Source organism: Hylobates moloch, unplaced genomic scaffold, assembly GCF_009828535.3.
Source record: "Hylobates moloch isolate HMO894 unplaced genomic scaffold, HMol_V3 SCAFFOLD_12, whole genome shotgun sequence".
NCBI classification, from domain to species: Eukaryota; Metazoa; Chordata; class Mammalia; order Primates; family Hylobatidae; genus Hylobates; species Hylobates moloch.
In genome coordinates, this window is record NW_026652287.1 from 61,479,875 (window position 1) to 61,495,938 (window position 16,064).

Below are 16,064 nucleotides of genomic sequence, written 5' to 3' on the forward strand. Positions count from 1 at the left end.
GACCAGCTAAGGCAGGGGCTCAGAAGAGAGGTGGCGATTTATGGGACAAGGGGCGAAGGCACTAGGAGGGCAGAGGGAGGGAGCACAGGGATGAGGGGCTGCCTGGAGAAGGTGGTGGAGGGAGGAGGGCTGGAAGCAGTCCGTGGTGTGGGTGGGGAACACTTGGATGCACTTCCTGGGACGTGGAGAAGGACGGCTCATGGGAAGGAGGGCATACGAGGTGGCAGAGGTGGCAGAGGTGACAGTGCCTGCATTGTGGATGGGGCATGGAACAGGCAGGGAACGAGAGCAAGAAGGCTGTTGTGGGGACCGAGGGCCTCTCCAAGATTAGGGTCTCTAATCTTGGGACAACAACCAAGGTGAAAACAGGCATCTTTCCCTTCATGGAGACAAGAGCCCTTTGGCCAACACAGACAGCAGCCCCAGGGGGCCCTTCTGCCGACTCAAAAGGGGAAAGAAAGGCCGGGCGCAGTGGCTCACACCTGTGATCCCAGCAATTTGGGAGGCCCAGGTGGGTGGATCATGAGGTCAGTAGTTCGAGACCAGCCTGGCCAATATGGTGAAACCCTGTCTCTACAAAAAAAAAAAAAAGGCTGGGGGGTGGGTATAATGTGGGAGAATTGGAAGATGCAAGGTGGACGCACAGGTGGCAAGTTACCATCCCATCCCCTGGGCAATGACAAGGGGAGAGGCTCCCTTGCCCCTGGGGCCTCTCAGTCACCCCAGAGGATTAAGAAAGGGTTTAAGCCTCCCTGAAAGCTGAGTGCAATGGCCCACGTCTGTAATCCCAGTGCTTTGGGAGGCTGAGGCGAGAGGGTTGCTTGAGGCCAAGAGTTTGAGACCAGCCTGGGCAATGTAGTAAGACCCTCATCTCTACAAAATAAAAAATTAGCCAGGCATGGTGGTGCACTTCTGTAGTCCCAGCTACTCGGGAAGTTGAGATGGGAGAATTGCTGGAGCCCAGGAGGTGGTGCCTGCAGTGAGCCATAATTGCACCACTGCACTCAAGCCTGGGTAACAACAGAGTGAGATCCAGTGTCAAAAAAAAAAAAAAAAAAAAGTCTGGTCACAATAACTCACGCCTGTAATCCCAGCACTTTTGGAGGTTGAGGCAGGAGGATCGCTTGAGCCAAGGAGTTTGAGACCAGCCTGGGCAATATAGTGAGACCTTGTTTCTACCAAAAACAAAAAAATTAGCCAGGCAATATAGTGAGACCTTGTTTCTACCAAAAACAAAAAAATTAGTCAGGCGTGGTGGCATGTGCCTGTGGTCCTAGCGCCTTGGGAGGCTGAGATGGGAGGATAGCTTTGGCCCAGGAAGCCAAGGGGTGCAGTGAGCCGTGTTCTTGCCACTGCACTCCAGCCTAGGTGATAGAGCAAGACCCTCTCTCAAAAAAAAAAAAAAAAAGTTTGGTAGTTTTTCTCATATTATTACAAAGGTAATATGATTTTATTACAGGAAACACATGAAAACACAAGAAAGAAAAAAAAACTCATCTTTCCATGAGCCCAGAGTTAACGGCTGTGAAAATGTTGGCATAGGTATTTTTTTCTTGTCCACGCACGTCCGCATACATTTATGAAATTGGGACTGTACCAAAATACTGAATATGTACTCACCATAAACCTAGACGCCAAATATTGTCACATCTCCTTTATTTTCCAACTATTTATTAGACCCCCTTTCCCTCATTCATTTGAAGTCTAACCAATAGTTCCCCTTTAAATTGTCTGGGTCCACAGGGGTGGGGTCCTGCTTCCAAATGCCCAGAGTGGAGGGACTAGGCCTATGTGTGCACAGCCGCTGTTCCTGCTCTTGGCCACGTGGTGTCACTGTCGAGTCTAAAGCTGCACAGCCCCACGGATCCATTCTGGCACTGACCTGAGCTGGCCCTGGCCCGCCCGGAGTGCGTGCATGGGCCTCGATCCCACACCCCAAGACGATCATTTTCTTTTTTTTTTTTTTTTGAGACGGAGGCTCACTCTGTTGCCCAGGCTGGGATGCAGTGGTGCGATCTTAGCTCACTGAAACCTCCGTCTTCCAGGTTCAAGTGATTCTCCTGCCTCAGCCTCACCAGTAGCTGGGACTACAGGTGCGCGTCACCACACCCAGCTAATTTTCTTATTTTTAGTAGAGACGGGGTTTCACCATGTTGGCCAGGCTGGTCTCAAACTCCTGACCTCAGGTGATCCACCTACCTCGGCCTCCCAAAATGCTGGGATTACAGGTGTGAACCACCGTGCCTGGCCCGGAAGATACTGCTAGATTCTGCAAAGCCTTTTTGGCCAGTAGGAAAGGAAAACATGATCTGTTTGCAGCTCTGCCCCGAGCATGGCCAGTTTCCACCTGGTGTCTGTGGAATTGTGGGGGAGTTTCCCATGGATGCCAGGAATGGCAAGGGTGTCCTTCCTGCTCAGGGGACATGTTGCAACGTCCTTTCCTCTTTCGGAGCTGAGTGAGAGTCCCAGGACTGTGGAGTTCTCAGATTTTGCTACCAGAGATAAGCTAAGGGCTAATGTTGACCTCGATTTATGACTTCGGCAAACACGGCAGTGACCACTCTCTCCTCCTCTCTCTCCCGTTGATTTGAGGATGCGGTGGATGGTTCTGTGGTTCGCGATTTTGAGCACAGGCCCAAAGCTCCTGTTGTAGAGTGCAGCATCACGGCCGACAGCAGCAGGTGACCTTTCTCTCGTCTTACACTGGGAAGAGGGAGGGCGAGCAGGCAGGCCATAAATAGGCACGCCTGTGACATTTTTGTTTTTGTTTTAAGTAATTTGGGGGCTCACCATGTGGCCTAAGCTGGTCTCGAACCCGTGGCCTCAAGCGATTCTCCTCCTGCATTGGCCTCCCAAAGTGTTGGCATTACAGGCATGAGCCACCACACCTGGCCTTTGTTAATTTTTTATTTTTTATTTTTATTTTTATTATTATTTTTTGAGACGTAGTCTCTCTCTGTTGCCCAGACCGGAGTGCAGTGACGCGATCTCGGCTCACTGCAAGCTCCGCCTCCTGGGTTCACGCCATTCTCCCGCCTCAGCCTCCTGAGTAGCTGGGACTACAGGCGCTTGCCACCACGCCCGGCTAATTTTTTTGTATTTTTAGTAGAGACGGGGTTTTCACCATGTTAGCCAGGATGGTCTCGATCTCCTGACCTCATGATCCGCCTGCCTCGGCCTCCCAAAGTGCTAGGATTACAGGTGTGAGCCACCGTGCCCGGCCAATTTTTATTTTTTATTTAGACAGGATTCTGCTCTGTTGCCCCGGCTGGAGTGCAGTGGTGCAAACATGGCTCACTGAAGCCATGGACTCTTGGGTTCAATGATCCTCTTGCCTCAGCCTCCTGAGTAGCTGGGATAACAAGTGTGCACCACCACACCTGGCTAATTTTTGTATTTTTGTACAGATGGGGTTTTGCCATGTTGCCCAGGCTGGTCTCAAACTCCTAGGCTCAAACAATCCTGCCTTGGCGTCCCAAAGTGCTGGAATTACAGGCATGAGCCACTGTACCTGACCTGTTTTGTTTTTGAGATAGGGTCTTGCTTTGTCACCCATGCTGTAGTGTACTGGTATGAAAATGTAAGTTTCATGGGAATTTGTCGTTTTTTTTTTTTTTTTCTTTTTTGAGATGGAGTCCTGCCTGTTGCCCAGGCTGGAGTACAGTGGTGCGATCTCGGCTCATTGCAACCTCCACCTCCTGGGTTTGAGTGATTCTCCTGCCTCAGCCTCCTGAGTACCTGGGACTACAGGTGCACACCACCACAGCTGGCTAATTTTTTTTATTTTTAGTAGAGAGGGGTTTCACCATGTTGGCCAGGCTGTTCTCGAACTCTTGACTTCAGGTGATCTGCCCACCTCGGCCTCCCAAAGTGCTGGGATTACAGGTGTGAGTCACCATGCCCACGTGGGAATTTATCTTATATAGAGGACAAACTTTGCCACAGAAACGTGTCATGTAAGAAGACAAGGATACATTTATGTTTTTTTGTACAAGAAAACATTTCAGAACAAAATAAGTAGTCTCTTAAACTATATTCCCTCCCTTCCTTCCTTCCTTGCTTCCTTCCTTCCTTCCTTTTTTTTGATGGAGCCTCTCCTGCCCATGCTGGAGTGTAGTGGCACGATCTTGGCTCACTCTAACCTCCGCCTCCTGGTTCAAGAGATTTTCATGCCTCAGTCTCCCGAGTAGCTGGGATTACAGGTGTGCACCACCACACCTGGCTAATTTTTGTATTTTTAGTAGAGATGAGGTTTCATCATGTTGGCCAGGCTGGTCTCGAACTCCTGACCTCAGGTGTTCTGCCCGCCTCAGCCTCCCAAAGTGTTGGGATTACAGCCATGAGCCACCGTGCTTGGCTCGTTCTCTCTAGTTTCAATGAGAACCGAATGGTCCCTAGGGTGGGTGATGGAGCAGTCTTTTAAAGATGATTGTGTTATTTATAATCTTGGTCCTAAATTAGAAAAATGAAAAAAAGTCTTCATAGAAGTCATAGGCAGGCCAGGTGTGGTGGCTCATTCTTGTAATTCCAGTGCTTTGGGAGGCTGAGGTGGGAGGATCGCTTGAGGCCAGGAGAGACCAGCCTGGGCAACGCAGAGAGACTCTGTCTCTAAAAAAAAAAAAAAAAGAAGAGAGAAAGGAAGGAAGGAAGGAAGGAAAGAAGGAAGGAGAAAGAAAGAAAGAAAGGAAAGAGAGAGAGAGAGAAAGAAAGAGAAAGAAAGAAAGAAAGAGAAAGAAAGAAAGAGAGAAAGAAAGAAAGAAAGGAAGGAAGGAAGGAGCGAGCCAGGCATGATGATGAGTGCCCATAGTCCCAGCTACTCAGGAGGCTGAGGTAGGAGGATCACTTGAGCCCAGAAGCTCAAGGTGGCAGTGAGCTAGGATTGCACCACTGGACTGCAGCCTGGATGACAGAGTGACATCCTGTCTCAAAAAAGAAAAGGAAAGGAGGAGAGGGGAGGGAAGGATGGAAAGGACCACAGACCTAACTGTCTCTGCTGTTAAGAATCTATGTTTGGCCAGGTGCGGTGGCTCACGCCTGTAATACTAGCACTTTGGGAGGCCGAGGCAGGTGGATCACTTGAGGTCAGGAGTTTGAGACCAGCCTGGCCAACATGGGAAAACCCCGTTTCTACTAAAAATGCAAAAATTAGCTGGGCGTGGTGGGGGGCGCCTGTAATCTCAGCTACTCAGGAGGCTGAGGCAGGAGGGTCGTTTGAACCTGGGAGATGGAGGTTGCAGTGAGCCGGGATTGCACCACTGCACTCCAGCCTGGGCAACAGGAGGAGACCCTGTCTCAAAAAAAAAAAAAAAAAGAACCAGTGTTCATCATCTTATTTCCAGAGTCATTGCCGCATCCTATGATAAGACAGTGAGGGCCTGGGACCTGGAGACAGGCAAGCTGCTGGTACGTATGCCTGTGCAGTGGGGGCGTTGCAGCCCAGGGGCTTGACCAAGCCTCAGGCAGCTTTGGCTTGGAACCTGGGTAGGGGGAGGTGACAAAACTCCATTCTTCTAGGAAGGACGCATCTTCCTGGGGATGGAAGGTACAGATGTGAACTGCACCCCACAACAGCCATTGCTTGCAAAAAGTCTGGAGGGTGAGAGGGTGGGCACTGGGGGAGGAAGATCCTGGAGGAGGCGGATGGAACCAAGGCTTCTGCTTGAAGGATGGGATGGGTTTGGATACACAGAAAGAAGCCAGAATGGGGGGTGGGGTGTGGGGGCTGGTATTCCAGGCTCCCCGGTAAGATGTTTGGATTTGATTGGACAGGAAGTGGGGCTGAGGCTATGGGACAAAGGCCATGTGCCCCCAAGAACCAGGGTTCTGGTCCTTACCAGTCTGTTCTCTTTATATCTTGAAGGGGGCACTCTCCATCCATCCCACAGGCTCAAGACTCCCACTCGGCCCTGCACCCCCTCCAGGCAGCCTCAGCCCTGCTCAGGGGCCTCCTCGGGTCTCCTGCCCCACCCCTGCTGTCCCTCCCTCTCAGCTCCTACAGGCCTTTCCTGTCCTTTCCTCCTTCCTTTCCTTAAAAACAACCTTTCTTGTTAGTGCAAAGGTCAGTTTATATTCATTGTAAACATTTTTAGAAAGACAAAGTAAGCCAAGTTTTTATTTTATGATGATGATGATGATGATTTTCAGAGACAGGGTCTTGCAAGCTCTGTCACCCAGGCTGGAGTGCAGTGGCGCCATCATAGCTCACTGCAGCCTCAAACTCCTGGGCTGAAATGATCCTCCTGCCACAGCCTCCCAAGTAGCTGGGACTACAGGCGAGCACCACCACACCTGGCTAATTTTTTACTTTTGTAGAGATGGAGATCTTGCATGTTGCCCAGGCTGGTCTCAGGCTCCTGGTCTCAAGTGATCCTCCAGCCTCGGCCTCCAAAAGCACTGGGTTTATAGGTGCGACACACCACACCTGGCTTAAAACAACCTTTTGATTGCTGGCTCATTTCAGTGGAAGGTCAGGTATGATACCTTCATCGTCTCCTGTAAGTTTTCTCCTGATGGTAAATACGTGGTCTCAGGCTTCGACGTGGATCATGGAATCTGCATAATGGATGCTGAGAACATCACCACTGTTTCCGTCATCAAAGGTGAGTGTGTGCGGGCTCCCTGTCTCTTCAGTCTGCCATAGGAATAGCCGCTTGTCACTGACTGACGGTGACCTTCCATTGCTTTATTTGGTGAAACTGTAATGGTATGAAGCACGTCATTAAAGCTGGGACACTAGGCTAGGTGCGGTGGCTGGGATTGCACCTGTAATCCCAGCACTTTGGGAGGTTGCTTGAGCCCAGGAGTTTGAGACCAGTCTGGGCACCAGGGTGAAACCCTGTCCCTATTAAAAACAATGCAAAAATTAGCCAGGTGTGATGGCGTGCACCTGTAGCCCCAGCTGCTTGGGAGGCTGAAGTGGGAGGATCACTTGAGCCCGGAAGTGGAAATTGTAATGAGCTGAAATTGAGCCATTGGACTCCAGCCTGGGAGACAGAGTGAGACACCATCTCAAAAAAAACAAAAACAAAAACAAAAAACAACCCAAAAAACACACCAAAACTGATCCTCTTCAGTTAATGCTTTTCCATTCATTCAGTCTTGTGCTTTTAACAAATGACACAATGTTCGGCTCCAACCTCATGTGGTCATTGAAAGCCTAATCTTTTATTGAGTGGAGGCTCAGACTTCTTAACATTAACATTAACAGAGTTAACATTAACAGAGTCTCGCTGTGTTGCCCAGGCTGATGTCGAACTCCTGGCCTCGAGTGATCCTCCTGCCTCAGCCTCCAAAAGTGAGGGATTATAGGCAGAAGCCCCCTCACCCAGCCTACCTGTATCTTTTTTTTTCTTTTTTCTTTTTTGAGATGGAGTCTTGCTCTGTCTCCTAGGCTGGAGTATAGTGGCGCGATCTCGGGTCACCTCAACCTCCACCTCCTGGGTTCAAGCGATTCTCCTTGCCTCAGCCTTCTGAGTAGCTGGGATTACAGGCACCCGCCACCATGCCCAGCTAATTTTTGTATTTTTAGTAGAGACGGGGTTTCACCGTGTTGGGCAGGCTGGTCTCGAGCTCCTGACCTCAGGTGATCTGCCCGCCTCGGTCTCCCAAAGTGCTGGGATTATGGGCATGAGCCACTGTGCCCGGCCTATTTTTAAAATATAGGATTGGTAATTGTCGTATGACAGTTTCCTGGTTGGGACACTGTGTGACGATGATGCCACATGTTCCCATGGGGGATGCTGGGTGAAGGACATGGGTGATTTCTCTGTTATTCCTTACACCTCCATGTGAGTTTACAATTATCTTAAAATTAAAGTTAAAAAAATGTGTAATCATTGTAAAGACATTCATTATGGGCTGGGCGTGGTGGCTCATGCCTGTAATCCCAGCACTTTGGGAGACTGAGGGCGGTGGATCACCTGAACTCAAAAGTTCGAGACCAGCCTGGCCAACATGGTGAAACCCTGTCTCTACTAAAAATACAACAATTAGCCGGGCGTGGTGGCAGGCGCCTGTAATCCCAGCTACTCGAGATGCTGAGGCAGAATTGCTGGAACCCAGGAGGTAGAGGTTGCAGTGAGCCGAGATCACGCCACTGTGCTCCAGCCCAGGCAACAGAGCGAGGCCCTGTCTCAAAAATAAAAAAATCATTCATTATATAAATAAAAAAGCAAAAGGCTGCTGTGTCTGTCCTGTCTCCTCCCCAGAGGCACCTGTTATGAACCATACATTGCTGGGCGGCCTTCCTGAACCCTGTGTGTATGCCTGTGCATACACATGTTTGCACACACAACACTGCTTCTCATATGTGCTTTGTGTTTCTTTTTATCAATGTGGCACCATGCCATGTGCGCTGCCCCACAGCTTCCCTAATAGCCCCTAATAACCCACCTGACACTCTGCCCCCACCACGCTTCAGACTCCAGCTTCGCCCCACACTGCTCCATGATCTGGCCCCGGCCTTTGCAAGCACTGTTCCTTCTTCCTGGAGTGCTCTTCCATTTCTGCTTCCCTCGCTGGCTTTTCAGGCTTTCCTGGACCCCTCAGGGTGGCCGGGCTTCTGTTGTCTGGGCCTTGGTGGCCTGTGCACTCGTCTCATGACTCGTGGCATGTGGCAGGTCATTGCCTGCTCCGGGGGGTCTCCTCCGTCAGACTGGGAGTTCTGTGGGGGCAGGGAACCAGCTGTGCTCCCGGTTCAAAGCCTGGGACGTAGTAGTCACTCAGGAATGTTTGTGCAGGTGCGTAGCTCCTGATGAAAACTGGAATTGTGTTTTGTAATCATCGCTGGCTGGGGAAGTCGTGGGAGTCCTCCAGCCCAGCATGTGGAAGGCGTGGTCTCGAGTCCCTTTCCTCCGTGTTCTGCAGATCATCACACAAGGTCCATCACGTCATGCTGCTTTGACCCCGACAGCCAGAGGGTGGCTTCTGTCTCACTGGACAGGTGCATCAAAATCTGGGATGTTACATCCCAGGCCACGCTGCTCACCATCACTAAGTGAGTTGGGCCCCAGGAGGCCAGAAGGGAGTTTGGGCGGGGCGTCCCCATTCATGCCCTCCTGGATTCCACACAAGCCAGTGTCCATGTGGACACGTCTGTAGCTTGGTCATGGGTGCTCTGAGGAGGCTGGGGACAGTCAGGCAGGAGGGAGCCAGCTGTGGCCTGTGGGCTGGGCTGGGCCTCAGATGCATTTGTTTCAATGTGAGCCACTAGTGGAAACCATTGTGCAGAGAAGTCCACAAAATGTGAAGTTCCAGCATCTCCTGTAAAATGGGAAGGTCTGGCTGGGCTTATGGCTCATGGCTGTAATCCCAGAGCTTTGGGAGGCCAAAGTGGGAGGATCACTTCAGGCCAGGAGTTCAACACCAGCCTGGGCAATGTCACGAGACCACGTCTCTACAAAAAATTTAAAAATTAGCTGGGTGTGGTGTCACACACCTGTAGTCCCACCTACTCAGGAGGCTGAGGCTGGAGGATTGCTTGAGCCCAGGAGTTTGAGGCTGCTGTGAGCTATGATTGCACCACTGCACCCCAGCCTGGACAATGAAGTAAGACCCTGTCTTAAAAAAATATATAAATAAAATGACTTCAGTCGTTTGGGAGATATTACATTATCATTAAAAAAAATTTTGGGGCTGGGCTTGGTGGCTCACGGCTGTAATCCCAGCACTTTGGGAGGCCAAGGGGAGTGCGGATCACCTGAGGTCAGGAGTTCGAGACCAGCCTGGCCTATCTCTACTAACATAGTGAAACCGTATCTCTACTAAAAATACAAAACTTAGCTGGGCGTGGTGGCGGGCACCTGTAATCCCAGCTATTTGGGAGGCTGAGGCAGGAGAATTGCTTGAACCCGGGAGGCGGAGGTTGCAGTAAGCCAAGACTGTGCCACTGCACTCCAGCCTAGGTGACAGAGTGAGACTCTATCTCAAAATATATATATGTACAACATAAAACATGACATTTTAACCATTCTTAAGTGTGCAATTCTCTGGCATTCACTACATTCACAGTGTTGTGCAACCGTCACTACTGTTTATTTCCAAAACAATTTCATCATCTCAGACAGAAGCTCTTACCCATTAAGCAATAACTCCCAATTCCCCATGCCCCCAGCCCTGGGTAACGTTTATTCTACTTTCTGTCTCTATGAATTTGCCTATTCTAGATATTTCATATAAGTAGAATCATACATTATTTGTCCTCTTATGATCGGGTTATTTCACTTAAAATAATGTCCTCAAGGTTCATCTGTGTTGTAGCCTGCATCAGAACATCAGAACTTCATTCCTTTTTTTTTTTTTTTTTTTCCTTTGAGACTTAGTCTCGCTGTGTCACCCAGGCTGGAGTGCAGTGGTGCCATCTTGGCTCACTGCAAACTCCACCTCATGGGTTCAAGTGATTCTCCTGCTTCAGCCTCCTGAGTAGCTGGGATTACAGGCGCCCGCCACCATGCCTGGCTAATTTCTGTATTTTTAGTAGAGACGGGGTTTCACCATGTTGGCCAGGCTGGTCTCAAACTCCTGACCTCAGGCGATCCGCCTGCCACGGCCTCCCACAATGCTGGGATTAAGAAGTTTATTCCTTTTGATGACTGAATAGTACTGCATTGTAGGTGTACATACCACATTTTGTTTATCTGTTCATCTGTTGATGAACTCTTAGGCTGTTTCTACCTTTTAGTTATTGGGAATAATGCTGCTATGAACACATGTACATGTAACTTTGAGTTCCTGCTTTCAATTCTTTTCATTTTATTTTACTTCTTTTGAGACAGATTCTTGCTCTGTTGCCCAGGCTGGAGTGCAGTGGTGTGATCACAGCTTGCTGGAGCCTTGGACTCCTGGGCTCAAGTGATCCTCTTGCCTCAGCTTCCTGAGTAGCTGAGGCTACAGGTGCACACCACCATGCCTGGCTAATTTTTAAGGTTTTTTTTTTGTAGATACAGTCTCATTATGATTCCAAAGCTAGTCCTGAACTTCTGAGCTCAAGTGATCCTCTCACTTTGGCCTCCCAAAGTTCTGGGATGACAGGCGTGAGCCACTGCACCTGGCCTGTTTTTAATTCTTTACTCTGTATACCCAGGAGTGGAATTGTTGGATCATATGGTAATACTGTGCTTAGCTTTTTCAGGAATGGGGACCTTGCTTATTAATTTTGCACTGAGAACTGAAAATGATATAGCCCGACTGAGATTACGAATTTTTTAAGTCCTCTAGCAAGACCAGCTATATCATTTGCAGTGGTGCAATCTCGGCTCACTGCAACCTCTGCCTCCCGGGTTCAAGCAATTCTCCTGCCTCAGCCTCCCGAATAGCTAGGACTACAGGTGACCGTCACCACGCCCAGCTAATTTTTGTATTTTTAGTAGAGACAGGGTTTCACCATATTGGCCAGGCTGGTCTCGAACTCCTGACCTTGTGATCCGCCCACCTCAGCCTCCCAAAGTGCTGGGATTACAGATATGAGCCACTGTGCCTGGCCACACTGTGGTTTTCATTTGCACTGTCATTCATATTGTTTTTCTCCAATAGGTAAAAAGTGATTTCTCTCTTGCAGCTCTCAAGATATTTTTGTTGTCCTTAGTTTTCAGAAGTGTAATTATGTGTCTGGGTGTAGATTTGGATTTATCCTGTTGGGTTTTACTCAGACTCTTGGATCTGTAGGTTTATATATTTTGCCAAATTTGGTAAAATTTCAGCCATTTAAAAAAATCACTTTTAAAGTCGACTCCATCTTGTCCAGAACTGTACGTGCAGCATAGCCATTTTCCCCAAACTTCTGTACAGGTGAAATGGCCTTCTATGAGAAGTGGGATTTATGTGAAATGAGAGTCCATAGAGATACCTCTGGTTTATTTATTTAGAAATTGCTATGTCTTTTTTTTTTTTTTTTTACTTTAAGTTCCAGGACACGTGCAGAATGTGCAGGTTTGTTACACAGGTACACAGGTGCCATGGTGGTTTGCTGCATCTGTCAATCCGCCATCTAGGTTTTAAGCCCCGCATGCGTTAGGTATTTGTCCTAATGCTCTCCCTCCACTTGCCTCCCAACCCCTGACAGGCCTCAGTGTGTGATGTTACCCTCTCTGTGTCCATGTGTTCTCACTGTTCAACTCTCACTTATGAATGGGAATGTGTGGTGTTTGGTCTTCTGTTCCTGTGTTAGTTTGCTGAGAATGATGTCCCTGCAAAGGACATGATCTCATTCTTTCTCATGGCTGCATAGTATTCCATGGTGTATATGTACCACATTTTCTTTATCTAGTCTATCATTGATGGGCATTTTGGTTGATACCAAGTCTTTGCTATTGTGAATAATGCTGCAATAAACATATGTGTGCATGTGTCTTTATAGTAGAATGATTTATAATCCTTTGGGTATACCTCTGGTTTAAACCTCAATGACAGTGTCTGGCTTCTGGGAGAGCTTGCTGTCAACCTCCATGATATGCCAGCATGGTTCTTAGCTCACCAGGCACTGGGAATTGGTGAGGTTTATCCTGGGTGCCCCTGTGAAGTTGACATTTCTTCTCCTTTGGCCTTGCTCAGTTTGTGCATTTCAAAGAACCAAAATGGGTTCCAAAACTCTGACCTGAGCTCTAGAAAATTGTTTTGCTCAGGCCGGGCGCGGTGGCTCAAGCCTGTAATCCCAGCACTTTGGGAGGCCGAGGCAGGCGGATCATGAGGTCAGGAGATCAAGACCATCCTGGCTAACACGGTGAAACCCCATCTCTACTAAAAATACAAAAAATTAGCCGGGCGTGTTGGGGGGCGCCTGTAGTCCCAGTTACTCGGGAGGCTGAGGCAGGAGAATGACGTGAACCCGGGAGGCGGAGCTTGCAGTGAGCCGAGATCGCGCCACTGCACTCCAGCCTGGGGGACAGAGAAAGACTCCGTCTCAAAAAAAAAAAAAAAAAAAAAAAAATTGTTTTGCTCAACCTTTTCTTCAGGTCAAATGATTGATTTTGTGATCCAGGCTACTCAGAGAAAACTCTGCTTACAAGAGGAGGTGAGAATCACAGAGAAAGACATTGAGGGTTACAAACAAAAAGTGGCAAAATACAAACAGGCTTTTTATTATTATTATTTTTCTGAAAAAGAAGATGCTTAAAAATTAGAATGAATAACTTCATTTTTTTTTCTGAGATAGAGTCTTGCACTGTTGCCCAGGCTGGAGTGCAATGGCACAGTCTTGGCTCACTGCAACCTCCACCTCCTGGGTTCAAGTGATTCTCCTGCCTCAGCCTCTGAAGTAGCTGGGACTACAGGCACGTGCCACCATGCCCAGATAATTTTTATATTTTTTGTAGAGATGGGGTCTTGCTATGTTGCCCAGGCTGGTGTCAAAATCCTGGGCTCATGCAATCCTTCCACCTAGGCCTCCCAAAGTGCTGGGATTATATGCATGAGCCACTGCACCCAGCCGAATAAAAAATTTTATTAATTAAATATACAACACTGAAATATACTTGAATAGCACTGAAGACAAATGAGGATAGGAGTGAGAAAAAGGGAGAGTGAATAGTTGGGGTGGAGAAGCAGAGGAGTAAGTAAGAGAGGGGTGGAACAGGGGGAGACCACGCCTGACATTGTCGGGGGAAAGATGGGGAGCACGAGAGAGCCTCTGTGTAAGCGCGATCCAGCACCAAGCCCCCAAAGGCTGTCTGTCAATCAATCACTCCTGACACCAGCTGCTTTTCCCTCCAGCGCCAAGGGAATACTGCAGAATCTTCTCAAATGAGGGCAATTTGTGCCCCAGTGGACATTTGACAATGTCTGGACACGTGTTTTGTTGTCAGAACTGGGTGTGGGGGTTCCTGGCATCTAGCCAGGAGAGGCCGGGGATGCTGCTCCACCTCCTACAGAACATAGGACGGCCCCCACAACTCTGAGTGACCCAGCTCAAAATGTCCACCTTGATGTGGTTGGCCGGGTTCCGTGGCTCACGCCTGTAATCCCAGCACTACTTTGGGAGGCCAAGGCAGGTGGATCACTGGAGCCTAGGAGTTTGAGAGCAGCCTGGGTAACATAGCGAAACACTGTCTCTATTATTATTTTTCTAAAAATTGGTGCAGTTGAGAAATGCTGGAACAGCGTGACAGTCTGAGCAATTCACATCCGGACCATGGTAGGCAGTGATCAAAGGCATGATGAACATGAGCTCGCAGGAGATGCTGACCCCCACTTAGGTATGTCTTCAGGTCCTCTTGGGGCGAAGTGCTAGTATGTGCACCCCGACCATAAGCTCACAGGAGACGATACCCCCTGGCTTTAGGTACGTCTTCAGGTCCTCCAGGAGCAAAGCGCTAATGTGTGCACCCCACCATCTGTGTTTCAGGGCACATTCCAATGCAATCTCAAACTGCTGTTTTACCTTCAGTGGCCATTTCCTGTGTACAAGCTCCTGGGATAAAAACTTAAAAATATGGAACGTCCACACAGGGGAGTTTCGAAACCGTGGAGCCTGTGTGACTCTGATGCAGGGCCACGAAGGTTCTGTCAGTTCCTGTCACTTTGCCAGAGACAGTGAGTAATTAACACACAGAAGGCCTCCATTCCTGTGGGAGTGCTGGGCAGAGTTCTCCATGTTCTGTTTGAATGGACAGAGAGGCGATTTCCAATGATGCTGACAGGGAGGGCGGATTCTTCCCCACGAGAACAAAAAAGCCAAGAGGGAAGACCACAGGTACCAGTTTACAGTGGTAGAAACTCAGCTCAGTGTGGCTTACGCAACCAAAGAAATTGATTAATCCTGTAATGGAAAAGTCCAAGAGCATGTCTGACTTCAGGCATGGATGGGACAAGAGAGTCAATGCTGTTGGGAACCCAACTCTTCCACTCTGTCTCTCAACCTAGCTTTCCTCTCTATCAGCCTTTACCCCCAAGGAGGCAAAGATGGCCGGACGCGGTGGCTCATGCCTGTAATCCCAATGCTTTGGGAGGCTGAGGTGGGAGGACTGCTTGAAGCCAGGAGTTCAAGACCAGCCTGGGCAACACAGCAAGACCCTGTCTCTACAAAAAAATGAAAAAATTAGCTGGGTGTGGTGGTGCACACCTGTAGTCTCAGCTCTTCAAGACGCTGAGGTGGGAGGATCACTTGAGCCCAGGAGTTTGAGGCTGCAGTGAGCTATGATTGTGCTACTGCACTCCAGCCTGGGCAACAGAGTGAGATCCTGTGTCTAAAAAGAAAAAAAAAAAAAGGCCGGGCACAATGGCTCACGCCTGTAATCCCAGCTCTTTGGGAGGGTGAGGTGGGCAGATCACCTGAGGTCAGGAGTTCAAGATCAGCCTGGCCAACATGGTGAAACCACATCTCTACTAAAAAATACAAAAATTAGCCAGGTGTGGTGGTGGATGCCTGTAATCCCAGCTACTCAGGAGCCTCAGGCAGGAGAATCGCTTGAACCCAGGAGACGGAGGCTACAGTGAGCCAAGATTGCACCAATGCACTGCACTCCAGCCTGGGTGACAGAGCAAGACTCTGTCTCAAAAAAAAAAAAAATAATATATATATATATATATATATATATGTATATACATACACACACACATATAATTATATCTATATAGATATATATATTTTATATATATATATATAAAATAAAAGAGGTAAAGAGGACCTCTAGTGGTCCAGCTCAGCCTAGTTCTGGCCCCTGGCAGTCCTGGAGAAAGAGACCCTCTTGTCTGATGGTGCCAGAACAAGTCCCAGGGAAGACTCCCATTGGCTCAGCTTGGGACACATGTCCATCTCTTAACGAATCACTTAGGAGGCAATGAAAGCCTCTGATTGGCCAGGTCTGGGTGACTTGCCCACCTGCAGAGCTAGGGTTGGGGTCAGAACCCCCTGATGCAGAGGGACTAACAGTAGGCGAGGAGTGTTTCCCCACAGGAAATTGGGAGCTATTGCCAGATAAAGAGACATAGAGGTGAATGGGGGCAGTGACAGGAAGCCACTGCAGCTAGCCAGCTCCAGGGAGGGAGGTGGGTGCTTTTGACACTCAGGAGCCAAACGTATGCTCCCCTATCCTGGTGAGAAGTGGGGCTTGCTCTGTGTGTCTAGGGGCCTC

At 48.9% G+C, this 16,064-nt stretch overlaps 1 protein-coding gene across 1 annotated transcript in view; it reads left to right on the plus strand.

Moving 5' to 3' along the window:
* WDR88 (WD repeat domain 88) overlaps positions 1–16,064 on the plus strand; it is a 44,229-nt gene that overhangs the window by 10,264 nt on the left and 17,901 nt on the right. The window contains exons 3-7 of the mRNA XM_032170386.2: positions 2,593–2,681; positions 5,340–5,403; positions 6,461–6,599; positions 8,866–8,995; positions 14,336–14,523. Coding sequence (XP_032026277.1) covers positions 2,593–2,681; positions 5,340–5,403; positions 6,461–6,599; positions 8,866–8,995; positions 14,336–14,523 — 610 coding nt within the window. The remainder of the gene's footprint in view (positions 1–2,592; positions 2,682–5,339; positions 5,404–6,460; positions 6,600–8,865; positions 8,996–14,335; positions 14,524–16,064) is intronic.